Source organism: Desmodus rotundus, chromosome 11, assembly GCF_022682495.2.
Source record: "Desmodus rotundus isolate HL8 chromosome 11, HLdesRot8A.1, whole genome shotgun sequence".
NCBI lineage: Eukaryota > Metazoa > Chordata > Mammalia > Chiroptera > Phyllostomidae > Desmodus > Desmodus rotundus.
In genome coordinates, this window is record NC_071397.1 from 78,196,034 (window position 1) to 78,223,446 (window position 27,413).

General features: G+C 39.5%; 1 protein-coding gene across 9 annotated transcripts in view; it reads left to right on the forward strand.

Moving 5' to 3' along the window:
• Positions 1 to 23,833, forward strand: part of AKAP7 (A-kinase anchoring protein 7) — a 105,693-nt gene extending 81,860 nt beyond the window's left edge. For 2 of the 9 annotated variants that reach the window (XM_053914150.2, XM_053914153.2), the window contains 2 exons: positions 556 to 612; positions 21,814 to 22,826. In XM_053914150.2, the coding sequence (XP_053770125.1) occupies positions 556 to 612; positions 21,814 to 22,010 (254 nt within the window). In that variant the 3' untranslated portion in view covers positions 22,011 to 22,826. Of the gene's footprint in view, positions 1 to 555; positions 613 to 21,813 lie in introns of all 9 variants that reach the window. The other 7 variants (XM_053914151.2, XM_053914154.2, XM_053914152.2 and 4 more) reach the window with 5 other exon arrangements.
• Positions 23,834 to 27,413: the final 3,580 nt, after the last annotated feature.

The window sequence follows — 27,413 nt, forward strand, 5'->3', positions numbered from 1 at the left end:
TTTCTCCTCCTAATCTGCTCCATTCACACACCCCATCAGCTGCTCTCTGATGCTGTGTTTAATTTTGTTGCTATAGGATGCTCTAAAGAAAAGCTTCTCTGCCAGACACTGCTCTGTTGCTGGTAATACATGTCTAAAAGCACTCACAAAGAGGACCTGAAACAAAGTAGCAGAGAATTCACTAGCTAGCATGCCTCAAGAAACATGTAAATTAGCACTAATGGTAGATACCCAGTCCATAAGTTGTGGGGATACCATGTACGAGAATCTGTAGCAGACATTTGGGAGGGTCCAGCATTTTTCCGATCTTACTCCTCCATGTACAGGAACCTCCTGGGTTTATTCATCTCCGCGTCCCCACCTAGCAGCCTCCTTAGCCTGCTCAGGGGCACATAGACTCATGCCTTGCAGGACCTACTAGGGACAGAGCACAGCAGTGCCAATGCCTGCACTCTTCTAATTCTGCTGTAAAGAGTGATGGGCCCTCAGATTACAGAGAATTAAACGAGTTTGTGGCGGAAGTTTACATTTGTGGATGTCATTCTCAAAACACAGGCGAGTCCTCTACCGTCCTGCAGAGCTACAGAAAGGATGTGCCCAGCTGGCCAAGTGGTAAGGATCCAGCGACCCCGCTCCCTCCCACTGCTCTTTTATTCTGCTTTTGCCCTTGGTGGTGGTAGATGGAAAGTATTCTCATTTGACTGATTAATTAATGCTACTGTTTTCATCTATGGATAGCAAACAAAATGATTTTTTAAAAGCAACTACTTGTGCAGGGGCCTAAATTTATGTACAAAGTTACCTGTACGCATAGCTAGAAATCTTGATAATGGGGTGAATAGTCAAATACAGTGGAACTCGTCATGGCTTATATTTCAGTTACTGCATCACAAATCAGTTAGACCCTTTTGGTTTAAATCCAGCAGTTGAACATTTTTCTCAAACTGTGCTTTTCGGCCATAATAAGTGCAATATACTGACAATAAGTCCATGTTTCTTGGAATACTAAGCTCTTTATTGTTACACAGGAACTTTAGATATTACTGTATATATTGTAGGATTCACAAATGTTGTAGATCATCTCCTATGTAGTTCTTGCTAATTCTGATATAGCACTTGTTTTTTAAAGTCACCCAATTTCTCACAGTGTACTTCTTGAAGGGACTGTCCATGAACAGGAATGTTGTTGCACAGGCTTACCGACCACTGCCGCTTGTTAATCTTACTAAGTTAACCTCCAAAGAAAACTTCACTAAAGAGACAGCTCTATAACTAATTAGAAAACATTGTACTCGTTCTTTTCCTGTTGCAGATTTCCCTCTTTGAAGAGCTTTGCTTTTGTGTAGGATGAAATAGGTGGCTGTCCAAACACGAACCAGCCCGCCTCGTGGGGCAGGCAGTTTGCGGGCACGGGAGGCATTCAAGCACAGGGCGAGAAGCCCCTCCCAGGGATGTTGTAGGGAGGAGTGGAACAGCTAAGGAATGGAGGTACTGCCAGCCCAGTTACTTCTAGCCCTGACCGTCTGTGCTGCTGAAAATAAAATGATGTTAATATGTATTGTAATGACACATTTTAATTTTATAAGTATGTGTTTTAACAATGTATGCACATTTTACTTTCATATACGCAATATGCTCCGGTATAGTCTTTTTGTGTGGGATGTTACCAGGACCGTATATAGTGTGCATTTCATAAATATGAGTCAAACCTCAAGATAGTTTGTTTCATTTTTTTTCTTTTTTCTTTTGATGGTTCGTTTCTGATGATTTGTAATGTGATGGTATAAAGCTAATATATAAATTGAGGTTAGCAGTGTTAATTTCATGTCAGGTGAATACTTGAATTTTTGAACCTTAATTACCATGGCGATTGTTGTTCAGTTATACTAAAGGAACTCTGATTTTAGGGTTTCCAATTCTCTAGAAGGCTTCCTATAAAGCCTATAGCCTTATACTTTGCTCTTCTCGTTTGCACTTAAAAACACTGACTTTGAGGTTGGCTTTCATATGTGTGCTGTGTCTCATGACAGATTCCGAGCCCCCCTTTGGTGGGACCCATGGTGTATGCATCTCTTTCGTAGCATCAGAGCCTAACTCAGTGTCCCACCTGGGGGGTCGTGTTCTAAATGTTCGTAAATGACGGAATGATACCCACTTCCTGTAGTGAATGTGAGAGAACTTTCAGTATAAATGAGCCTATCAGAAGACAGAATTTGGGATGCCTCTGTGTAATGTTGGAATCTATAAAGGACTTTGGTTACTGAATGTATCAGAAAAACATTTTAACAGGTTCTCACATAGATGCTCCACTGTGGGTCCCAGGAAACGTGCGATGGGGAACCTCCCGTCAGTGGACAGCTCCATTCATTTCCTTCCTTGTGAGTAGAAAGGTGTTTGTGCACAGGGGATGCAGTGTGACTCCAGCTCTGCTGCTGCCTGGCTTAAACATGGGGCCCCTCCCTTGGCATGCAGTTTTCACTGTGGGAGGACGCAGGACTGGGAGTTAGGAGACCTGGCTGGCCAACCAGGCCTGCTGTCACATCCTGTCTCACACTGGGCAAGTTGCTAACATCTCTGGGCCCCAGTTCCTCATATTTGAGAAGTGGTGGCTAAACTACCACGATCTTGAAAGCTTATTCCCCCTGACCCCCCATTGTTCCCTTAGAGTTAAGAGTCTAAGAAATAAATTATAGCTATGATGCAGTGTTTTCTTCTTTCTGTTGCTCCTCCTCGTCTTCCTCCTCCAGGATGGTCTAAAGACCTCCTCCTCTTCTTTTTAATTTATCGAGTGCTCACCGTGTGCCAGGTACAATGCCACGATCATTTGGACAATTGTTTATGAAACGAAACTTAGAAAATAAATGCTCAATGTCTCATTTAGGAGAGGAAGTGGCTAAAAGCTAGTAGTTTGGAGCAGATTTCAGTTACTGTCCCCCAGGGGTGCTGTGGGCCTGGAGCTGGCGGGAGGCTGGGACCCAGGCCCTGGTATGTGCTGCCCCCTTCCCGAAGCAGTGAGGCATGGCGGAGCCGGCGCTGCTGTGGGGCTGAGGCTGCATTGTGTATCAGATGTCTGTGGGTAATATTGTGGTAGCAGCAGTAATGTGCGATTTAAAACATTTAACCATAGTCACTGAAGATTAGGTTTTACTCCTTCTTTTATTAAATAATGTACACCCAAGAGGTTTATGTTTCTAAAATTAAGTATAGGAACATTAGAGCAAATGTACAAAGTCACTATTCTGTCTTACCTCCCTGATTCCTTTTATTTGTTCATAATCTATATGGTAATTATATTTCCTTTTGTTGCTGTTCTCAGACCTTAGAGTTTGCCTGGATTCGGTGATCAAATGCTGAGTAATTTTCATTGGGAGTATGAAGGCTGTAGGGTTTTCCCCAGCCTCTAGTGTAGTCAGGGGCTGCTGTGAGCTCTACCCAGATGCCCCATCAAGCAATGTTTGTGACCCATCCTTGTGTCTTATTTCTGGGTACCGTGTGAAAAAAGGAGTGGGAAATCATGGGTATAAAGGTTTTGGTTAAAAAACCAAAAAACTTCATATATTACCCCCTCCTGAGGAATATGCATTTTAACAATACTAAATTACCCCCTGTGCTCTTAGGAAATATTTGTAGTAAAATGACAAAATAAATTGAGCAGTGGTAATGACTTAGTCCAAAATAATCTCTGAGGGAAGAATTTCAGGCAGATAGTAAAATTCTTTCAGGGCATCTGATAAATCACTTCCTGTAGATAATTGCCTTCTGTTTAATTAAGTCGGCCCAGCCCAATATGTAGTTGTCTGTGAGCTTTTATCAGTAAACCTCTGATACTTACAGTAAAGAAACTAAAAAGAGCCCCAAAGTTTCAGTGCAGAAAGGAGGGGTTTTTGGAGATAGATGGACTCATTTTGCATTTTTTGTTCTAATATTTACTATGTAATTTCTCAAAGCCTCTGTACCTTCATTTTAAATATCTACTTATTGTGAGAATTAAGTAAGCTAATGTCTATAAAATGCCTGACACTGGGGTTGGCATATGATAGATCCAGTAAATATAATTTCTTTTCAACAAACGAGAGTGACTGTATAACTGTAGTCACCCCAGAAGTCAGCTGAACTGTAGTTTTATTTCCATCATGCCCAGGAAGGGAAAGAAGGAACTTAGAGGTTCAGACCTTGGATAGTTGTGTACACTTCCAACATTTATTTGTTTAACATCCTTTCCTTTGCGAGACTCCCCCTCCTTCTCCTTCTGGGCTTTGTCCATCATGACGCCTTGCCTCCCTGCCCTAGGAGAGACATGTGGTCCGAGCAGAGTCAAGCAGAGTCTTCCTTAAGATGTGATAGAGGGTCGGTCTGTCTTCCTTTTGGGTTGTAAGTGGAAAGGATGTAAGCATAGGGTTGCTACTTGGTAGGGAGTGAGTGTGAAGCCAGCACAAGCACAGAAGAAAGAGGCTGGAGGAGAGAGAGACAGTGCTGATGATATTTTTGAGCCTCTGATTTCAGCCATGACTAAGACTTTCTTCATTACATGAAGCATTTATGTGTGTGTGCGCGCTTAAACTGGCTTGAGTTAATTTTTTTTTTGTCACTTGCAACCAAAAGATTTCAGGTACTATTTTAGAGGACCCTCAGTGAATGTAAGAATAGACCCACTCTGGAACAAATACATTTCCAAACCCAGCGAAGAAGTGAAAACTCTTTGGTATCTTCTGAAACTTCATGTGCATTTTAGCAGCAATGAAATTTGTCTGAGGTCTGTTATGAAGAGTAATTCAGTTCACCTCAACTAATATTGCTGACCAGACCACATTTTGAAAAATCTGAGCCAGGTGTTATGGAAGATACAATGATGATACATGGTCCTTGTTGTTGGAAGGTTACTTTTTCATTCACATCATTAAAAAAAGAGATGTATTGGGTCCCAGTGTTTATTCTGCCCCAAATGAGAAAAAGCAAAGATAAAAGGTCTTGAAGTTCTCAGTCTAGGAGGTGAAGCCACGCCTCTGCCATACCAGCCAAGCCCAGTGAGAGAGAGGGAGTCAATCACCACCACAGGTGGAACTCCCCTCAAGGTCCAATCCCAGGCAGCAGTTACAGCTTGATGTGGGCAAATGCAGTTTCTACAACGAACATCCTAGCAAGTAAAGTTTCCTATAGCAAACATTTATAATGTCAAAGTACAAGTTAACAGACCTTGGAACTGTTAAAACCAGCCTCCCCACTGTACAGTAAAGTGCTTTGTCCTCAACATAGTCATAGCCAGGAATGGGGCTGTAGGATGGAAATATAAAGAGTAAGGGCAGTTTTAACTTGAAGTCTAACTTAACATAATGATATTAATTTTACTAAAGGCTGAGACAAAGATATCTGAGAAATTATAATTTTCTGTTTCTACAAACTGCCCCCAAAGGTATAAATATAGTCAAGGACATTTATAAGTCTAAGATATTTATACAGAAGAACTATAGTGCCAGGGAGAAAGTGATATAAAATCAGAATGCTTAGAGCAGATGGAGAGGGAATCTCACATTCCCAGGAGAGACGGAGCTCCTCGGTGTAATGGTAAGGGGTGAGGGAGGAAGGAATCTGACAGAAAAGGGCGGTTCATGTTCTTCCACTTGTCTCAGCAGCCCCTCCTCCCGCTTCCCCTCTGACTCTGTGGCTGGATAGTTGGTGTTGGTATTTGCCATGTAAATTACATCAAATTTCAATTTGATGTCTTACATCTGATGAGCAAAAATAAAATTCACACTTTTTCTAAGTATTTAAAATATTCAGCTAAAGTTAGCTGTGAAGCTCAGCTTTTTCAGAGTTTTGATTGATGTAATGATAGGATAGCTAATAAACTGGCAAGCTTCTATCTAAGACCTTCTATCTAGATCTGTAGCAGTCAGTCCTATTTAGGATTCTGGCAAGCGGGAGCACGTCCAGAGGAAGGAGGTAAGGATGGTGAGGAGCCTGGAGACCACATTATAAGAGGAAGGCTGATGGACTGGCTGCTTAGCTAGGAGAAGAGGAGGCAGATGGATCGGTTGTCTTGAAATATTTGGAGGAGTCTTTAATGGGGAAGGGAAAGAAGAGTTATTCTGCGTTGCTCCAAAGGGCAAAATTAGGACATTGAGTGTTTGTTTTAACACATTTTCTTTTGGTGATTTTAGAAGCCAAATGGTAAAGGTATGTTAAGCCTGGTAGTATTCTAACTGTGTTTGCAATAACTCTTTGTTTTAGTAATGGAAATACTGAAATGGAGCCCTAAATCACGGAAACACTGAAATGGATTTGTAGTCAGATTTTGCATTAATAATTCTCAATTATTGCCTAAAGGCAGATATTTTAAGACAGAGTTTTCAAACTGCTCTAAGCCACAAAACTCTTTAAATGGAAGACCAAAATTTTTATGAAAAAATAGATACCTCTTTGTTATTTCTTATTTCATAATAACTATTAAATGACTGTTTTCAATCAGTAGCTTCAGGATCAAAAACCTTGCCTTAAAATAGAGATGTGACACGTAACTGTGGTCTAGGGACACTGTTGCGACACCTGTGCTCCGCATAAAACACCCATTACTGGACCTGGCAGTGACAGCTGGCAGTCGGCATCAGTGAGTTCTAGTGACAGCACGCAAAGGTGTGTTGCCTATTGTATGATTGTCTTTATAAATGAAATCTTTATGGAAATATTTGTCCAAACTTAGATTTATTTTAAACTAGTGTTCTCTAATACGGGCATAGTAAATTTAAGGTAAAAATTCACTGTGATGCTATTGTGTACCTACTACTGTATGCTGTACACTCTACTTAATATTCAATGTAAAATTAGATTTACAGATTTTTAGGTTTCTTAGAAACTAAAAATGTATATGTAAAACTGTATGGAATTTGAACATTAAATTAAAAGGCAAAATAAACAAGTTGTTTTATGGAAAGCCAGTTCGTGAAATATACAGTTTTTCTAAGAAAAATCAGCCTCATAGTTGCTCCTAACTTTATACCCTTTTCTTTTGTCATTCACATCTTAGCCCACTGTAAAAATAACATGGTGAGGAAAAAATACAGAAATAGTTTGTTTCAGTTAGAAGCCAGCCAAGAAAGTAGGAATTACACCAGTTGTTTTAACAGAGAGAATTTAACACAGGGAATTAGTTGAACACATTTTGGTGGAAAGGCAAGACTGAGGAAAAACGCAGGCAGTAACATTTCAGTCTGTGGCATTTTGGGGGAAGGGCCCAATGGAGCTGAGACCCAGAGCTTTTAGGAGGGGTTGCTGTCTCCCAGGAAGTGCCCCAGGACACGCGAAGGGACAAACGGAAGCCAGGATTATGGCCTCTAAGCAAGGGACCCTGGCCAGCTTTGCTGTTAACTCTGAGAAAATGCAATGAGGCTAATTCCAGGAGTGGGTGAGGAAAGAAAGAGGAAACTGGAACCAGTGGCTGCTGTCAGGGAGATTGGCCGTGTGGTTGGGGCCACACCAACGGGAAGAATGGGCAAATAGCAAAGGGCAAGTTCCTTTTCCCTCCGTGCAGCCATCCAGTTTTCCCCTGGATCCCTTTCTTGGAGGAACCTCACAGGGATCTTGCAGGCGAGGGAGCAATGTGTTGCTGAGTCCCAGCTGCAGTTTCGTAGAGCTGAATAAGGAAGGGTGGGCTCAGAGCTCCAGGACAATAGCTAACTCCTGGCATGCAGGTGGTGGCTCTGTTTTCACGTGTTTCTTCTTTCATTGTTCTAAGGTAAGCATTTAGTTTATGTCAACTTGCGGCCCTTATTTCTTTTGAGACAAGAATAACAACCATATTAAATAGCATTGTATGAAATTCCACACATTTAAATAAATTATGTAGGAAAGTGAATATTTCTAAAGAAATACAGTTGTTTTTAAAAGAAAATAGGCTACAGTAATTCAAACAACTTGTTAGTGAGATGTTTCTAAAGAAAAGCCTTACCCATATCAATTTAACAAGCTTAAAAGAACAAATTACTTTTAAACTAATTCAGAGTTTATGAACATTCCCTAAAAACTATGTATTCTTTTAAAGTTTGTGTTCTGCAGAAGTTTGGTAAGTCATGATTTTTTTTGGTGAATATTTTTTTCAGTTTCATTTTATTACAACTAAGTTAAGTAATGTGACATGGTATGTGTTACGAAAACATAAGTATGCAGAGTCTTCAGACTCACTGTGCAGGACACTAGGTCTGGGGGAGGAACATGACTCCTCAGCCTCCAGAGCTGCAGGGAGGAGACCCTGAGCAGGTGCAGGCTCGGGTTTGTGGTTCGGAGGGAAGCAGTGGACGTGATGGGGGAAAAGACTGCGATCATCTCTTATCCCCTGCTGCTAACCATCTTTCAGTGCCCTGCTCTCCCAGGGACATCACACTTGTTTTCAGAATGGTTGGAAGCGGAAGCCCAGTGTGGTCGGGACTGCTCTTTCTTCCTCTGGTACCACACCTGGGTCTTTCTTACTGAACTTGCTATTCCTGTGAGTGGGGGTAGTTCTTCCATGCTGAGAGATCAAGAACTTGAGAAGCCAACATCCACTGATGGAAGAAATGAATTTACATTTCTGCACATTAGCATGCCATTCAACAAGTGAAAATGCTAGTTTAATTTCTTGTAGTAGGAATTCACATATTCAAAGAACTTTAATGAACAGTAGCTATCACCAAAGAGAATTTTAAAACTATTTCACTTTTGTCTGAATATTTTTTGGAAGCCTCTAGTAAATTATGTTAGGTCATTGAGAAAAGAAAAGTATATACTAAGTTATTTTATTTAGTCATTCCCCCTGAAGCTAAAGCAATACATTTATGAGTTTACCAAGCTTCAGTTTTTTGAAAATGTGCTCAGTTTCTTTATTCATGTTTTTTTAATTTCACACTTTGGAATTTTTATTCCAAATTTCCCTTTAGCCCTCCCAAGTAGTACTGACTGACTCTCCAGGTGGCAGGGGTTCACGTCGGAGCCCCTGTAGTTGTGGAGTGTGGGGCAAGACGTGGGTACTGGGGGGAGCCGGGGAAAGGCCACAGCACACTGGCGCTCCAGCAAAGCCAAATCCCATCTCCTCTGGCCACTGGCATCTTTTCCTTGGTTCCTGTTGTGTCCCAGAGGAGTATCCAAAGCTATTCCCTTATGCACTCATCAACCCTGGCTTGTCAGCCTTGGGGAAGGTCACTTTATTCATAAAAATGCCTTTTGAGTTTCTTTAAAAGAAATAGTTGTAGCACCATGGTGATCTGTATTCAAAGGGAAAAGAATCTGGTGTAGACTGCCCAGTCACCCAAAAATTAGAGGCATTCGTACATACACACCCCCACCACACTTGAGTTTTCTCTGATTTCATACTTGCTCTGTGCTAGCATTCCGGCACCCTACCCGCCTCCTAGAAAAAACACTTCTTTTAAGGATTCTTGACGTTTTACTGTCAAGAATGCTTTAAGTCAGTCATCTAAACAACAAAAACAAAAACAAAAAACTAGTGTTTTTATTCATTTTTATCATGTGCCTGGAAGAATGGTCATGGATGACTTTATTTATTTTTCTTTTCTTTTTTATTATATTTTATTGATTATGCTATTATACTTGTCCCAATTTTTCTCCCAATTTTGCCCCTCTCCACCCAGCAATCCCCCACTCCCTCAGGCAAACCCACATCTTTGTTTATGTCTGTGGGTCATGTGTATAAGTTCGTTGGCTGCTCTATTCCCTACACTGTACTTTACATCCCCATGGCTATTCTGTAACTACCTAATTGTCCTTCTTAATCCCCTCACCTCTCACCCATTCCCCCGAACTCCCCTCCCATCTGGCAACCATCAAAACACTCTCCATATCCATGATTCTGTCTCTGTTCGTCTTGTTTGCTTAGTTTGTTTTTTAGATTCCGTTGTTGGTAGATATATATTTATTGCCATTTTATTGTTTATAGTTTTGATCTTCTTTTTCTAAAGTCCCTTTACCATTTTATATAATATAGTTTGATGGTGATGAACTCCTTCAGTTTCTTCTTGTCTGGGAAGCTCTTTATCTGCCTTCAATTCTAAATGATATATTTGCTAGGTAGAGCAATCTTGGCTGTAGGTCCCTGATTTTCATGACTTTGAATATTTCTTGCCAATCCCTTCTAGCCTGCAAAGTTTCTTTGAGAAATCAGCTGAAGGTCTTATGGGAACTCCTCTGTAGGTAACTAACTTCTTTTCTCTTGTTGCTTTTAAGATTATCTCTTTATTTTTAACCATTTTAATTATGATGTACCTTAATTATCATAAATAAGGAGTATGATGGAGTGGGCCTCTTTGCATCTATTTTATTTGGGACTTTCTGTGCTTTGGGACTTGCATGTCTATCTCCTTCACCAAATTAGAGGAGTTTTCTTTCATAATTTTTTCAAAGAGATTTCCAATTTCTTGATCCTTTTCCTCTTCTGGCACCCCTAAGATGTGAATGTTAGAATGCTTGAAGTTGTTCCAGTGGCTCCTTACACTGTCCTTGTTTTGGAGGGTTCTTTTTTCTTCTTGTTTTTCTGATTGGTTGTTTTTTTGCTTCCTTATATTCCAAATCATTGATTTGATTCTCAGATTCATTGACTCCACTGTTGTTTCCCCGTGAATTGTTATTTCAATGAGTGTATCCTTCTTTTCTGACTGGATCTTTTTTATGCTGTTGAAGTCCTCACTAAGTTCCTTGAGCATCCTTATAACCAGTGTTTTGAACTCTGTATCTGATAGACTGCTATCTCTGTTTTATTTAGTTCTTTTCCTGGAGTTTTGATCTGTACTCTCATTTGGGCCATGTTTCTTTGTCTCCTTGTTTTGGCAGCCTCCCTGTGTTTGTTTCTATGTGTTAGGTAGAGCTGCTATGACTCCTGTCTTGGTAGCGTTGCCTAATGTAGTAGGTGTCCGGTAGGGTCCAGTGGCACAGCCTTCTCTATCACCCAACCTGGATACTTGTGGTGTGCCCTTCATGTGTGCTGAATACACTGTCCTCTTGTAGTTGAGCCTTGATTGCTGTTGTCAGGTCAGTGGGAGGGGCTTACCCAGGCCAGTCAGCTGCAAGGACTGGCTGTGACCACTGACCACCAACCTCCACCCTCCGTGGAGGATCCACTTTTCATGGGAAGAGTGGTGTTACTCCAATGTGGTCTGTAGCTGTTCAGTGGGTGGGCAGGCTCTACGGTTTCCTGGGTGGTGCAGGCCAAGGTCAACCACCTCCTGTATTCTGCCTGGGCCCACCATGCCTGAGCTATAAAGCAATCTGAGATGGCTCCTACTTGTGCTGGGCTTGGAGATTCCCAGGAAAAGCCAAGTTGTGAATCTAGGTTGGCTGCTGCTGGTGCCAGGTCTGGGACCACTTACAAGAGGTATGGGGCCTGGGAGCTTGCTGGGGGCTTGCTGAGGCCGGTTGTTGCTGGTTTGAGATAATTTCAGAAGTTGTGAAGCGTGAGCCAAGACCGGCCATTCATATGGAAAAGCCACTGTTAACAGCTTGGGTGGGCCCATAAATTGGGTGAGGTGGAGCCTCAGGGAATCTCCAGGGGGGGGCAAACTGTGTTAGCCAGATTGATAGTCTCTGATATGGCACCTGCATGGTGGCTCTGTGAGGGAATGGTTCAGAAAAGGGACAGTAGCTTCTGCCTGCCTTTCTGTCTAGGAGAAGGGTGTCCCCCAGCTCTTGCCTTGATGCCAGACACTTCTGTTCCTTCTCATATGCCACTAGTGCCTTTCAAGCTCCCACCCCAGAGATGGAGCTCAGAGGGAGTGAGTCTGAGTAAATGAGCCTGTGTGTAGGTTCTTTAAGAAGAACCACTTGGGACTCCAAAAGTCTCTTCCACCAACTCAATCCCTGCTAGTTTTTGCAGTCAGAAGTTATGGAGACTTATCTTCCTGGCACTGGAACCCTGGGATGGGGCCCTGGTGTGGGGCTGGGACTCCTCACTCCCAAGATATCCCTCCCAAATTTTATCTACCCACATGGGTGTAGAACCAGCCTATTCTGTGTCTCTGTGTCTCCACCCCTCTTACCAGTCTGGTTGGATGTCATTTCTTTAATTCCGAAGTTGTCAGACTTCCATTCAACTCGATTTCTGATGGTTCTGAGTGATGGTTGTTGTATAGTTTAGTTGTAATTTGGATGTGGTTGCAAGAGGAGGAAAGCCATGTTTACCTACGCTCCATCTTCTCGTTTTTTTAAATTATATTTTATTGTTTATGCTATTACAGTTGTACCCATTTTTCCCCAGTTTCCCCCCTCTTCCCAGCTCCCCCCTCCTCTCAGGCAATCCCCACACCATTGTCCATGTCCATGGGTCACGCATCTGTGTTCTTTGGCTAATTCCTTCACCTTTTTTCAACCAGCCCCCACCTCCCCCTGCATTGAGACAGCTGTCTGTCTGTGCCAGGTTTCTGTGCCTCTTGTTCTGTTTTATTTGTTAGTTTATTTTGTTTGTTAGATTCCACTTATAAGTGAGATCATATGGTATTTTTTCAGTTTACATTCATGGCCATGGATGACTTAAAATTTTCGGTTTTCTCTTAATATCATTTTAAAGGTTAATCATCCTTAAGTTTTCTTTAGCATTACATATTTTTTTTAACTGAAGCATTACACATTCTTTATTTGATCCATTGTTATGGCTTTTATAAAACCCAGTAGAATCAGTCCACAGATTGCTCAGAATTCACAAGGCAAATACAGTGACCAAATGGTCCTGTGCACCTGGCTTTTCACGGTCAGACTTTAAAAATTAGGTTTTGGAAGCCATCAAAGAAAACAAACACTAGCACGTTAGCCAACTTTATGTCTTGGCTGATTGAATAAATAGAAAAATTGAAATTTATGTGGTATAAAATGCATTCTACATGCTTACCCATAAAGGGCTTGGTTTAGGATTAAACAGCTGAGTTAGAGAGAGCTATGTTTGGAATAATTTTTGAAAGTACAATTTCTTCCATCCTATGATATTTAAAGTATTTATGATGCTCTTGATTACACTGTAGTTATATTTTAGTGTCTCTCACTAAGCTTAATGACTGGTTATTTGCATTGAACCTAAAACAAAATGAAGCAAAATCACTGGCTAGTGGCGTAGCTGATGTTTTCCTAAGAATAGTAGCAATGTTGTGAGACCCAGGCTTACATTTAAAAATATTAGCTGTGTTCTGAAAAATCTAATTTTCTTTAACATTATACCTCATGGTTTGAAATAAGTATTTCCTTAAAGAGAAGCCTTAATAATTTGTGTATATCACAGAATGTGGAAGCATAATTTGATCATAGTAGGTGCTCCAGGTAAACAAATGTTGTGCAGACTCCTCAGTATGTCCCACAGAAACCTTTATAGTCTCCCCTCCGCGTACATTTCCAGCCTCATCCCTTTGCTCTCACCTCATCAGTCACTTTGTACGAGACTGAATTCTGCAGTTACCCAGACAAGCCGCTGCTAAACTGCAGGCGTCTTGAAAGTTGGGCCCACGTGGGGATCATTTCTGTGTTCATCACAGCAGTGCGTCCCACAAATCGAGGGTACCAGTGAATGTGCACAGAAGGAAAGATGGGAGAAAAGACGAAGGAAGGAAGGGTGGAAGGAAGGGGTTGGCTGCATTAATCAATAGCCATTTAGTATAAAAATTTCAATCCTAGAATGAAACCTCCTGAATTTTTCTCCTTTCCAGTGAACCAATCATTAAATTAAGTGGTGTTACTCACACGTGTACATCATTTCCCCAGGATGAAGGGGCACCGGAGAGCTGTGGAGGGTCTGATTGGGGTGGGTACCCAGGAAGAACTAATTTTCCTGATTTTGAGTGAGAGCTACTGATGCCCATCACTTTCCTGTGTGATCTTAGACAATTTATGTAACCTCGTGTGTTTCATTGTTCTCACTTGTAATATGAGAATAACACTTACTTTACCTCATAAGCTTTCTTTGAAGACCAAATGAGATAATGTTTCTGAAAGCACTTTGAAAAATGTGAAGTGTTATTTAAGTGAATGGAAAGAGGCATTTGTGTTACTGCTGTTAGTGACTTGGCACTGTGGGGATTTTCTGAGCCTATGGAAAGGGACCTTCTGATCAGGGGGTGTGTCCTTATTGCTTGTAGAAAAGGTGGAGTGATATCTACAACTAGGATTTATTTAACCAGATTAGATTGCTGGCAGCATTTATGCTGCTGTTCTTCCTTGGTGAACATTGCCTTCAGAGCAGGAAAGTGACCTTTATTTCTGCTTGAATCAACTCCTACCCTGGAATAGCAGCCTAGAAAGAAAAAAGTATATATTATCATGAGCAGGAGTGTTAGCCAAACAAGTGAAAACTAATTCCAGCTAGCAATGCATTTAAGTTTTATGTAAAAGTCTCTTAATAATTAATAAATTACATGAACAAATAATTTTAAGATTCGAAGCACTGCTCGTTTTCCAGCCAAGTTTTTCTGCCAGAGACCATGATTGCATGAAAATGTATCCTTGTGGCATGTTTGAAACTATATTTCTTCTTTGTCATGAGAATAATTTTCCAGCGATAGCTATACTTTGTACCAGGGCTCGTGTTTGCATTGTCTGCTGCTTTTATCACTGTTCAAACTGCACCTCCCACATCAGGTGCAGCACAGAATGACAAATGGTGGTCCTGAGCAAACAGGGGTATTGAGAACTCCTTACATTTCAACCTGAACAAATACAGGGATCAAAATTCAGGGAGGAAGCAACCATGGTTCATATAGATAGTTGATGATGTGGAACAGCGCGTAAGAATCTATAAACCATACAAGGTGAGACAAGTGAACAAAACAAAGCACAGTGAGCACAGTGCCCCTTGGAAATAGGTTTCAACAACAGAGTTACACTTAATAACGTGAGTAAATTAATGATTGGTATTTATTAGGCATTGAGCTCATTCTCCTTAACCATAAAACATGCATAAAATCTACTGATAAAGTAACTACCATATTTTGAAGGCCTACTGTGTTCCAGGTACGATGTTAGGCACTTCTTATAGCTTAGCTCTGACGCTTACAACAGCAATGCAGGGTGTGTTATCATCATCAGTGGCCCACTGAAGGGATATTTAGGGTTGAAGAGATTGTGAGCAATGTTGTGCAGATAGAAAATAGCAGAATTGGATTTCAAGCTCATATATATATATCTCATGTATTTTCTTCCTTACACACATATTCAAAATTCTGGCTTATCACCACCAGTAGTTCTATTACATCACCAAAGTTTCCAATAAGAAACAACACCATTATGGGAGAAATTGTGTGGGGAACAATGTGGATCATAGTTTGGACTAAAAGAACTGATATTACAGACTGAAAAAGAGAAGCCCTAATAATTGACGAACCAAATTCAATATATCGTAATGACTCAAAGTCCATAGTTTACATTATACTTCACTCTTGGTGTTCTATCTTCTATGGGTTTGGACAAATGTATAAGTGACATGTGTCCTTCATTATGGCATCCGACAGGCTATTTTCACTGCCCTAAGAATTCCCTGTGCTCTGCGTATTCATTTCTCTTCCCCTCCCCTAAACTCTGGCAACTACTAATCTTTTTACTGTCTGCATGGTTTTGCCTTTTCTAGAATGCCATATAGTTGGAATCATAAAAGCTTTTTTGTTTGATGTAGTCCCATTTATTTTTTAATTTTTGTTTCCCTTGCTCAAGTAGATATGTCAGAAAAAAACATTGCTACGAGAAGTGTCTGAGATTTTACTGCCTGTGTTCCACCCCCCCACCCCCGCCCCCAGGATTTACTTGGTTTCAGGTCTTACATTTAAGTGTTTAATCCATTTTGATTTTATTCTTGTATGTTGTGTAAGAAGGTCTAGTTTCTTTTTTTTTTTTGGCATGTATCTGTCCAATTTTCCTATCGCCATTTATTGAAAGACTGTCTTTACCCCATTGGATGTTCTTGCCTCCTTTGTCATAGATTAATTGACCATATAGGTGTGGGTTTATTTCTGAGCTCTCTATTCTATTTCATTGAAGTTCTTTGGTCTATTTTTGTTGTTGTCGTTGTTGTTTCATTGTTTGATTTTGAGTTCTCTACATAACAGTCCTTTATTAGATCCATTTTTTGCAAATATTTTCTCCCATTCTGTGGCTTGTATTCTCACTATCTAGACACTGTCTTCCACAGAACAAAAATTTTTAATTTTAGTTAAGTCCAGCTTATCACTTTTTCTTTCATGGATCATGTCTTAGGTCTTGCATCTAAGAAGTCATTGCGATTCCCAAGTTCATCTAAGTTTTCTCCTGTTGTCTTCTAGGAGTTTCATAGTTTTGCATTTTGTATCTAGGTCTGTTGTCAATTTTGAGTTAATTTTTGTGAAGTGTGTAAGGTCTGTGTTTAGGTTTATTTTTCACATGAGGATGTCCAGTTGTTCTAACACCTTTTGCTGAAGAGACTGTCTTTACTTCGTTGTATTGCTTTTGCTCCTTTTCCTAAGATAAGTTGACTGTATTTGTGTGGGTCTATTTTTGGGCCCTCTATTCTGTTCCAGTGATATATTTGCCTATTATTTTGCCAATACCGAACTGTCTTAATATAGTTTTATAGTTAATCTTGACGTCAGCTTCTGTCAGTCTTCCAACTTTGTTCTTCTCCTTCAATATTGTCTTGGCTATTATGTTCTGTTGTTTTGGCCTTACTATATAAACTTTAGAATCAGGTTGTTGATATCCACAAAATAATTAGCTGGGATTTTTATTGGGACAGGTGAAAACTTTTAATATGGTGGCACTTTTTCCCTTAGTCTTATATGACATTGTAAGGAAGATTTTTTTTTTGCTTCCTTTTTAAAAGTATTAGCGTGATTTGTTCTTGTCAGGACAAATAGGTACCTACATATTGGTGGTAAGTGGGGGGTGGTGATGGTTTCTAGAGCCCTTCAATTATTGGGTTAGATCATACATAAGAACAGCTGAACCACATTCATGTTGCCTTAAATTATCTTAGTAGGTAGAAAATATTTTTGCTACCACAAAGCAGTTCACTTACTTTCTTGTTTTTGACCACAAAAGTAAATTTTATCCTTGCACTGGATTGGTATTAGAAATCAGGTAATATAAACAAAAACACAATTATGGATAATACCATGGATTAATGATGTTTCAACTCTTAAGAGAGTAGAATTGCTTACTTTAAGTTTGATTTGAAAAGTTTTCTTTTTTAGGGACAGTGCTGTGTTTAGTGGACTTAACAGAATTTTTTCATTACCCTTAAAAAAATATTTTTAGTATTCTCCTAAGAAATTGATCAAAGATATTCTGGGGAGATTTATATAATAACAGTGCCAAAGACAAAGGTTAACCTGTCATTTTAAGTAGTTATGATAATAAATAGCCCAAGTAGACGAAAAGTATGTTTTTTATCAAGAGTTTGCTGCATACTCTTGATAGGTACTATTGGGAATATTTTCACGTGTACTTTTGTTGGAATATTAAAAGGTAATTTGTGTGCCTTGCTAACTAGGCTTCGGGTAAACTGAATGTGATTATTTATCTTAGAGGTCAATTCAGGAGACAAACACCTTTAATCAGTAGTGAGCAGGAGCATAATACAGTATAACTTTAACTTAAGATACCTTAATGAATTAAGGAGGTATCTTAATTCGTTGAATTAAGTGTGTTAAAAGTGTGAACACATTTGAATGAAGACACGCACACTTCTTGATTTGCTGCATTCTTGCCGGGCTCTGTGATGAGCCTTCCAATAGACTCTGCCCTCGGCCAACGTTGAGAGTCTGAGGATGTTTTGTGGAAATCGTAAAGTGAAGTTAGAGTTTAGTACCGATCTGGAAGATTCATTTATAAATTTCTTTACTATTTTGTTGATTGGTTAATGAGTTTGTTATAGCCGATAGTATTTGCCCCATAGGCTGGATATTTTGGCACAGTGCCCAGGTTCATCAAGCAAAGTTGATGGACATTTTTACATGGATATTTGGATTATTCTGGAATTCTTTGCTATTGATTGAAGTTTTACATTAAATCTAAATTTCTGTCCATGGGGGCTATCCTTACGGGAAGATAGGAACGTTAAAAAAAATGCTGTACTGCCTGCAAGGACTTTAATCGACAGTTCACTTGATGGAGTAATATTTGTTGAGCCCTATTGTGTTTAGGAAACTGTCAGGCACTAGCAGAGTGGGAGATAATTGAGAAACCTAGGACACGGTTTTTGTACTCAAGACTACTGTGTCTTTAGAAATGTGAATTAGTAGTTTTTGAATAAATGCATTAATACATAATGCTTATAATTTGTAAGAAATTATGAAAACTAATGGGCTTATTTTTTGTTCTCTGCAGCATCCCCATAGGCTAGAATAACTGTGAAGATAGTAGGTCCTCTGTGCATATTTGAATGAATGACCCAATGACCATGGACTGTACATGCAGTCCGAGCTATTGGAATCAAGTAGAAGTTCATCACCTTTAGCTGGTTAGTCAGGGAAGGCTTCGTGGTGTGGGTGGGATTTTAATTGATGAGAGAGAGGGAGTGCCATCTAGAAGTAGGGAATGGTGTGGCGGCTCCTGAGGAGATGTTGGAAGCTGACAATGGAAGTGTGGCAATGGTGGGTGAAAATCAGAGGTAAATTTTGGGAAGCCTTGCAAGACAAATTTAATTTTTCGTGTGAAGACAAGGGAGAGTAAAAGGGATATTTTAGAACTATTAATCTAGAAAGGCTGTATCAGATGCATTGAAGAGGTGCACATAGATAAGACTTGATGATTAAGGAGTCGATGAAGGAAAGATAGTAGTCAAAGGTGGTTACAGTCTTGTTTTGAGCTTAGTTGACTTGGGATAATAGTAAAAGCATAAACAAATAGGAAAGTTAGAAGGAAAAATTAACTTTTTTTATCCTTTTCTTGACTTAATCTTTTTTGTATTTTTTGCCCATTATCATTTAGTTCCCTTATAGCCCCTCCCACAGTCACCACACTGGTGTCTGTGTCCACGAGTCCTTTTTCCTTTTCAATCAACCCCTCCACCCCTTATACTGCCCCGCACCATTAGCTGTCATCCTGCTCTCTATTTATGAGTCTCTGTTTTGCTTGTTAGTTCAATTTGTTCATTAGATTCCACATATGAGTAAAATCATTTGGTATTTGACTTTTTATGACTGGTGTATTTCACTTAGCATAATGTTCTCCAGGTGCAGCCATACTGCCGCAAAGGGAAACTTTTATACAATGGAATACTACTTGGCCATAAAGAAGAAAATTAACTTTCTATGGGAAGATTTCTCTGTTTTAAATTTTTTAATGTTTGAAGTAACAGAGAGACTTCATTGTGGACCAAGAGAAATCACAGAAGCAGTGATTATTTGACTGCAGAGTAGAATTAGACCAAAATAGAGTTCCGTTATTTAACTGAAGTTAATGTGATGTATCATGTTAATTGATTTGCATATGTTGAACCATCCTTGTATACCAGAGATAATTTTCACCTGATCTTGGTGTATGACCCTTTTAATGTGCTGTTGAATTTGGTTTACTAGTATTTTGTTGAGAATTTTTATATTTAAATTTATGAGGACATTGGCCTAGAATTTTCTTTTCTTGTGGTGTCCTTATCTGGCTTTGGTATCAGGGTAATGTTGACTTCCTAAAATGAGTTTGGGAGTGTTTTCTCCTCTTTAGTTTTTTGGCAGAGTTTGAAAAGAATTGGCATTAATTTTCTTTAAATGTTTGGTAAAATTCACCTATGAAGCCATCTTGCCCTGGGCTTTTCTTTACTGGGAAGTTTTTAATTACTGATATTAATAAGTCTTACTTGTTATTGGTCTGTTTAGATTTTCTATTTGTTGTATGTTCTAGGAATTTGTCCATTTCTTCTAGGTTGTCTAATTTCTTGGCATATAATTATTGATAGTAATCTCTTATGATTCTTTGTATTTCTGTGGTATCAGTTATAATGTCTCCTCTTCCATTTATAATTTTATTATTTTAGTTCTTGGTCTTTATTATTGGTAAGTCTAGCTAAAGTCTTATCTATTTTGTTTATCTTTTAAAAAACTCTTAGTTTTATTGATTTTTAAATTGTTTTTCTATCTATATTTCATTCATTTCTGCTCTGATCTTTGTCATCTTTGTTACCTTCTGCTGTTAACTTTGGGCTTAGTTCTTGCTTTTCTAGTTCATTGAGATGTAAAGTTACGCCGTTCACTTGAAATCTTTTTCTTTAATTTTTAAATTTAAGTATAGTTGACATACAATATTAGATTAAATTCATGTGTACAATGTAGTGATTTGACATTTATATACTTTATGATGAGGTCACCACAGTAAGTCTAGTAACTATCTGTAATGTAAAGTTCTTACATTATTATTGACTATACTCCTTTCTTTCTTAATGCAGGCATTTATTGCTCTTAACTTCCCTTTTAGCACTGCCGCTGCTGTGTCCCATAAGTTTTGATGTTGTGTTTCCATTTTTGTTTATTTCAAAATATTTTTGACTTCCTTTTTGATTGCATTTTTGACTCAGTTGTTTAGGAGTGTGTTGTTTAATTTTTACATATCTGTCAATTTTCCAGTTTTCATCTTACTGATTTCTAGTTTCATGCCATTGTGCTCAGAAAAGATACTTGGTATGGATTTCAGTCTTTTAAAATTTGCTGAGACTTGTTTTGTGACCTAACATGTGGTCTGTCCTAGAGGGCATTCCATAGGCACTTGAGAAGAATGTGTACTCTGGTGCTGTTGGATGGAATGTTCTGTGTATGTGTGTTAGTTCCATTGGTCTAAAGTATAGTCCAAGTCCAGTGTTTCCTTATTGGTTTTCTGTCTTTCTGTCTGGATCTATCCATTGTTGAAAGTGGAGTATTAAAGTCCCCTGCTATTACTGTATGGCTGTCTGTAACTCCTCTGAGGTCTGTTAGTATTTGCTTAAGACATTTCAGTGCTCAAATATCTTTGCCTCCAGTCGTCTGCCTTTCTGAGCCCACTGCTCAGTGGAAGGAGTTGAGAGACTGAATGGACAGGAGTGATGAGCTCCCTTGTGCTTTTCCTCAGTGAAGGGAGACAAGGGAGAGAGTGGGTGGGAAATGCATAGCCTGAGAACAGATGAGAACCAGCCCTTTTACAGTAAAATGAAAGAGAGTCGTTAAACCTTGATCATTGCTAGCAGGGAAACAAAATGGCCATGAAATATCAACATCTACTAGTTTACTATCATAAGCCTAACTCTTCCTTGAAGAGTTTCCTGTTTTATAAATTCTAGTGATAGCACTGAGATTAAAAAGAATATTAGTTTTACAAGTTTTTTTTTTTTTACTAGTTCCTAGCCATAGTAACTGCCTTTGTCTTCATGGGAGTGCTAAGAGTTTGTCAACAACCAACCCGCAGGACAAACACTATAAAATCAGTGATCTGAAGTAGTTAGCTGATAGGGAAATCTCGATTCCCTGGCATTTGGTAGTGGAGAGGGAGAAGCGGACACAGATCTAGTGGGTGAATTCATGTCTGAGGGTCCAGGTGGTGGGCACATGAACTTCAGCAGCAGCAATTGGCCTTGGGTAAGAGGCAAACAAAAGTTTCCATGTAGAAATGGGAAAATTCCAGCATTATAGGTAGAATATTTTCAGACTGGGGCTTATGAACTACTTTTCAACCTGAAGTCTTCAGGAATAGGCAGTCTTCTGCTTCTGCAAATTCCACATGAAAAGCCAGGCCAGTATTCTTTGATTTATAGATTTAACTTACCAGATTGAAGGATACTTGCACTTTTTAACTGAACTGGCCGGCCCCTGCATGCTGGGTTTCCATGGCAGTATGATCTCAGTGACCTCTCTTCTCTGTTGTGGAATGTAGGTGATAAGAATGGAGGTGAGCCTGATGATGCTGAACTGGTAAAGCTCAGTAAGAGGCTGGTGGAGAATGCCGTGCTCAAGGCTGTCCAGCAGTATCTGGAAGAAACACAGAACAAAAACAAGCCAGGGGATGGGAGCTCTGTGAAAACTGAAGAGGCTGGTAGGAACGGCACTGACGATGGCAACAACAGGAAATGAGACCCAAAGGCAGGCAGGCCCCGCCGCTGCGTGAGCAGCACCCCTGCTCCCCTCTGCTGAGTCGATGGACTGATTTGCAATGTGCCGATGAAGTGTCTCTTGTCCCGTCTGTGGAGGTTGCCTAATGCTCTCATGATCAATGTGTTTGCATTTCTGAAACTCAACAGAAGAAAAACGGAGTGCTGGGACTAGCAGAGGAAATTAATTTACGAAAGAAGAATGGCCCAATGTTCACTTGCCCTCAGCCATGGCCAGGGGAGAGGGGACTTTGGGTTATGCCTCATGGACTCGAAGGCCGTGGAAGGGCCTTGCCGTAATTGGAATACTGCCGTTTATATTGCTTAGCAGGGCATTTGACTACTTTATCTGAGGCCAACACACACACACAGCTAACAAGTGCTAAGTTTCAAATAATTATTGTTGAGATTATCCATATAGTTAGTCCCTAATGTTTTATGTTTGTCCTATGTCTGCTGTCACTACGCAGTGATTTTTATTTACAGCAAATTTGTTTCAGGTAAATAATATATTTTTGGCAAAATGCAACCTTTTCTATAAACTGTGGGCAACACTTTAAAGGTTTCTTTTTAATCCTCTTTTGATAAGTCAGTGTGCCACATTTAATGTTTTTCATTGGCATTTGTATGTAAAATGTTTTATAAATTTTTTTTTCTGTAGGCAAGAGACATACTGGAATCCGGGACTTAATTAAGGAAGCTTTGCATCGAGAAAGAATGGTTCTGAAGTCCAAAGTGAAAGAGATAAAAGAACTTTTATTAAAGCCTGAGATCCAGGCCAAAATTAGAAGGGAGCTTTTTGAAGGAAGACCCGTTAACAACAGTAATCAAGAAAAGGATGTTGATTTCAGTGTGACTTTGACATAAGATCTGCCTTAATATCATGGTACCATAGTTTATGAAATGCTTCTGGCTGAGTAAATAGCTCTTTGGTAAATGCCAAAGAAGTTCTTTGATAGTGTCTTTACTATAGCACACCAACATTTGGGAAGGATTTCACAACCTCTTGCCAAAGAAAACTGATTCTGCCCTGTTATTTTTATTCGTAAAGCTAAATGTGTGTGGGAATGTTTGTTTCTCTAATATCAAGGGTTATTTTATAAAAAGGACTTGTTAATTAGCTGTTGTAAAATGTTCCTTGGGTCCTCACATATAAAATATACAGACTGTGAAAAATCATTTACAAATTAAAAAAAGAGTATTTAAAGAGTCACTTGCTTCCTGTTGACGTGATTTTTGTTGTAGTAGTAAATCAAAAAGAAGTATCGTCCACACATGACTATATCTGGTGTTGCTTTAATGGGAATTTGAATGTTTATTGAATACTAGTACTTGAATGAAAATTTATAAATGTAATTATTGCAATCACTGGTTAAGAATGTTTTATAATAGCCATATGTATTATTTTTCAATGATCAAAATGTAGTTTGCCTTTTCATTTCTTAATGAATGAATGTTCAGGATTTTTATTTTCTACTTTTCTGAAGATAAGCCCAGGTCTTACTGTATCCCTTATAATCTGAATTTGTTTGCACTGGATTATTTTTAAAGAAAACTCTTGAAAAATTTCCCCTTGTATGATAATCATTGTTAACAGCTTTTTCTATGATCATTATAAAATGCTGCTACTAAGAGATCATGATGGAGGGGGAAATTATTAGAGGTCAAATATGTAATCATTTCAAATATAAAATCCAGTTTACTCCTGGAATTTAGCTATTTTTTCACTGGGTAAATTATACTACATTTATTTATAAATGTGTTTTTGCATTTTCATGCCTCTTAATAAATGTATTGTTTTCCCTTGTTGCTTTTCCTCATTTTCTGTCACTCTTGGAAGTTGTCGGCTCTGTGTCGGTATAAGGAAGTCTAAAGGGGGCTCTGCTGGTTTCCGCGTGTCTTCACCTGAGGTTCTCATTCTTTATGCTAAGACAGCACAGTTGTCGGGTCATGTTCAACTTCAAACTGTTAATCACTTCAAATCAGTCAGCTTCCCAGAGCATTAACAACACAAGGTTAAATAAAAAGCAAATATAAATAGCATCTCATCAACTGCTAAAATGTGTCACTAAAGTGACATTAGTAGCAAAGATGAGAGGAGCAGGTCCATTCAGAGGCAAAGACCCGGGAGCTGCTTACCAGGAGACCCCTTCCAGTGGGAGAGGGCCTTGTTTGTAAGCAGGGGTATGTGGGGGCCTGCCCTGTTTTTTGAATGAGGAAACAAACTCTAGGTTGAGTGCATTATCCAAGCCACTCTGCTTGCTCTGAGGGGGCTGGACCTGAACTACAACCGAGGGCCCCCTCTTGAAGTTCCCGAGCTATTTTCTTTTCTTTTTAAATCTTCACCCGAGGAGGTGTTTATTGATTTTAGAGAGGAAGGGGGTGGGGAGAGAGAGAGAAGGATTGATGTGAGAGAGAAACATCAATCAGTTGCCTCTAATATGTGCAACTGGGGATCAAACCTGCAACGTAGGTATGTGTCCGGATCAGAATCAAACCCGCAACCTTCTGGTGTGTAGAATGACGCTCCAACCAACGGAGCTATCCGGCCAGGTCTCCGGAGCTTTTCTCACTGTCCCATAACCCGAGTTAACAATACTTCCGACAAAGCCCTTCTCAGTATATGTCTATAAATATCTTGTCTTCGAGGAGCTGTTGCCATCTTTTCAAACAATTTGGAAGACTAAGGTAGTATATATTTTGATCTAGGGTTTCAGGTTGTACTGTTATTGTAGCTAAGAATCATAGCTTCCATTTGTTAAATGCCTGGCTGTGTGCCAGGTGATTTAGGCATATTACTACATTTCTTTCCTTTATGTGACCATGTTAGGAAGTTACTGTACTGTTTTGCAGATGACAAATTAAGAAACCGGGACTATACATGGTTAAATGGCTGTAAAGCTAAATGGCTATTTATAAAGCTAATAAAAGGTAGGTCTAAATTTAAACTTGGATCTGTTCTACTTCAAAGTCATACTTTTTCCACAATGCACTTCCTCTCTGTACCAGGTACAATGTATTTCACAACTTCGGGCTGTGTAACAAAGGGAAAGTCACTTTCTTTTGACTAAGCTAGCTTCCGTGTAGCCTTGAAGTTTTGTGAACATATTTGAGAGAAGTCAGTTGCTGTGATAGCACTGGAAAAAAAAAACCCCAGATAATTTGATTTAGGAATTAAAGATTCTAATCCTTCTCAATGAATCTTCATTTGAACAGGCTAACAAAGACAATGGACCATACACAATAAAACACATTTTGCTGATGGTTCCATTAAAAAAAAAAACTAATAAGACGTCAACTTCCAAAAATCTAAGTTCGAGTTCTGAAATAGTCAAAATGACATTGTCCCCATTAGTCAGAGTCACATAACAATTGCTTGTTGGGTCGCACAGTCAGAATACATTGTCCTGAGTTGGCACCGTATGCTGTGAAGGCTTGTCTTCTGACACGGAGGCTGCGTGCTTGGGGCAGGAGCATTGGTTCGGTCCAGGAGGAAGAGTGCGGTTTCTAGACCTGGGTTTGCCTCTGACAAGTAAGTGATCTTGAGCAAATCAGTGTGCTTTTTGGGGCTTCTGTTCCCAATCTATTGTTTGAAACAGTTTGGCCAGGTGATTTCCAAAGATTCTAGACTCTTTGTGTCTGTGCCAAGATGCTGCTTGTGCTGATACCACGTCTTAGCTAGCTACTCAGGTGTGAGGCCTTCTTGACTGGGCCACTAAGTGTGTCTGTTGTCCATAACGGTAGGAATTCTAGAAGACTTTATATTGTGTTGGTTGTCACTTCCATGCAGGGAAACCCCAGTGGCACATACTCACATTTATAACCAGATTTCAATATTTTTAGTCACTGGAAAAATAGTAGATCCTATATGAATATATATTTTAAAGATTTTATTTATTTATTTTTAGAGAGAGGGGAAGGGAGGGAGAAAGAGAGGGAGAGAAACACCAATGTGTGGCTGCCTCTCACGTGTCCCCCTGGGGACCTGGCCCGCAACCCAGGCCTGTGCCCTGACTGGGAATCGAACTGGCATCCCTCTGGTTCTCAGCCTATGCTTAATCTACTGAGCTACCCCAGCCAGGGCCTATATGAATATTTTAAGGAATATCAAAAAATATTTTCAACAGCTGGACAAGATTCTGTCAGCTTTGAACTTGGTCCTACTTTACTGAATCTTAGATTATTATTGTATTAATTTTCTCACTATAAACTATAGGCCTTTGAGATAGACTAGATTTATATCGAGAGCATACTTAAGATTCAAACTACTCACTCCAAAATCTCAGATGTACCAGTCATTCCAGCAGCCAGGTGTTCCCATAAGGATGTAGTTAAAGCAGTTTGGCTTCACATTCTAGACGTTATTTCAGGCGTATGACCAATAAGATGTTTGCACCTCTGCACTTGACCACAGGTACATAAACCAGCTACCACCCTATGTAACAAAGTAATAAGTTACTCCATTTTGTCATTGAAGACAACAAGCCTATAGTATCTCCAAACATAAATTGATGAATGGATACTCTTTCATCCTCCACTGTTTATCCTTTTCAAATCCCATCCCCAGTAGTTTTATCTTGAACAAATTGTAGATGCATTCCTGAGTTCTGGTCTTTTTCAGGTAGAGAGAATTCATATTAAAAAGGAAATACACCCAGTCTACTCAAAAAAAAAAAGTTCCTAAGTCCTGATGTGAATTGGATGGCAATTCACACACTAACAAGGCAAAACCTTGTACTATTTCATTCCTAGTAAAACTGAGTATTAGAGCTCTCTGGAGTCAGAGAATTTCAAGTGCTGACACTGTCCACGGCACCTGGATCACTGTTTTGGGGGATAATGAGGTAATTTGAGATCTGGAGGCAGGTGCTAATATCTCTAGTGTAATATGCACAAAGCTACTTATTTACCTCATTAAATGTAACTGATAAATTCAGGCTTAGGATTCAGGAGCTTCGGATCATTTAAGATGTAAACTGCAATATTTATTCCTCCGCCTATCCCATCACTAGTCACTTGTTGGAAGGCCATGGAGTTCTATTACACCATCAAAGATAGGAACAATAAAACTGAGAAATCAACTCATTGTTTCCAGAAGAGTAATGCTTCGTTCCCTTTAGTGGTTCAAATTATAGTTGAAAAGCCAGTATCTTGAGACACTGTCCTGTGTATTTGTGTTATATTTTTTGACCCCTCTGCTCGTAGTCATGTCGGCTTAGGCAGCTATAGGGTGTACAGTGCTCTTGTTCTTAAGTAACCGCAGAAACGATTGGTGCAACACTCGAGATTACCCCCCACGCCTCCTGCCAACAAACCCATGGGCACAACGTCGTCGTGAGTATCTCTTTGAACCAAAGTGCACTGTAGTTTCTTTGCTTATTTTTTT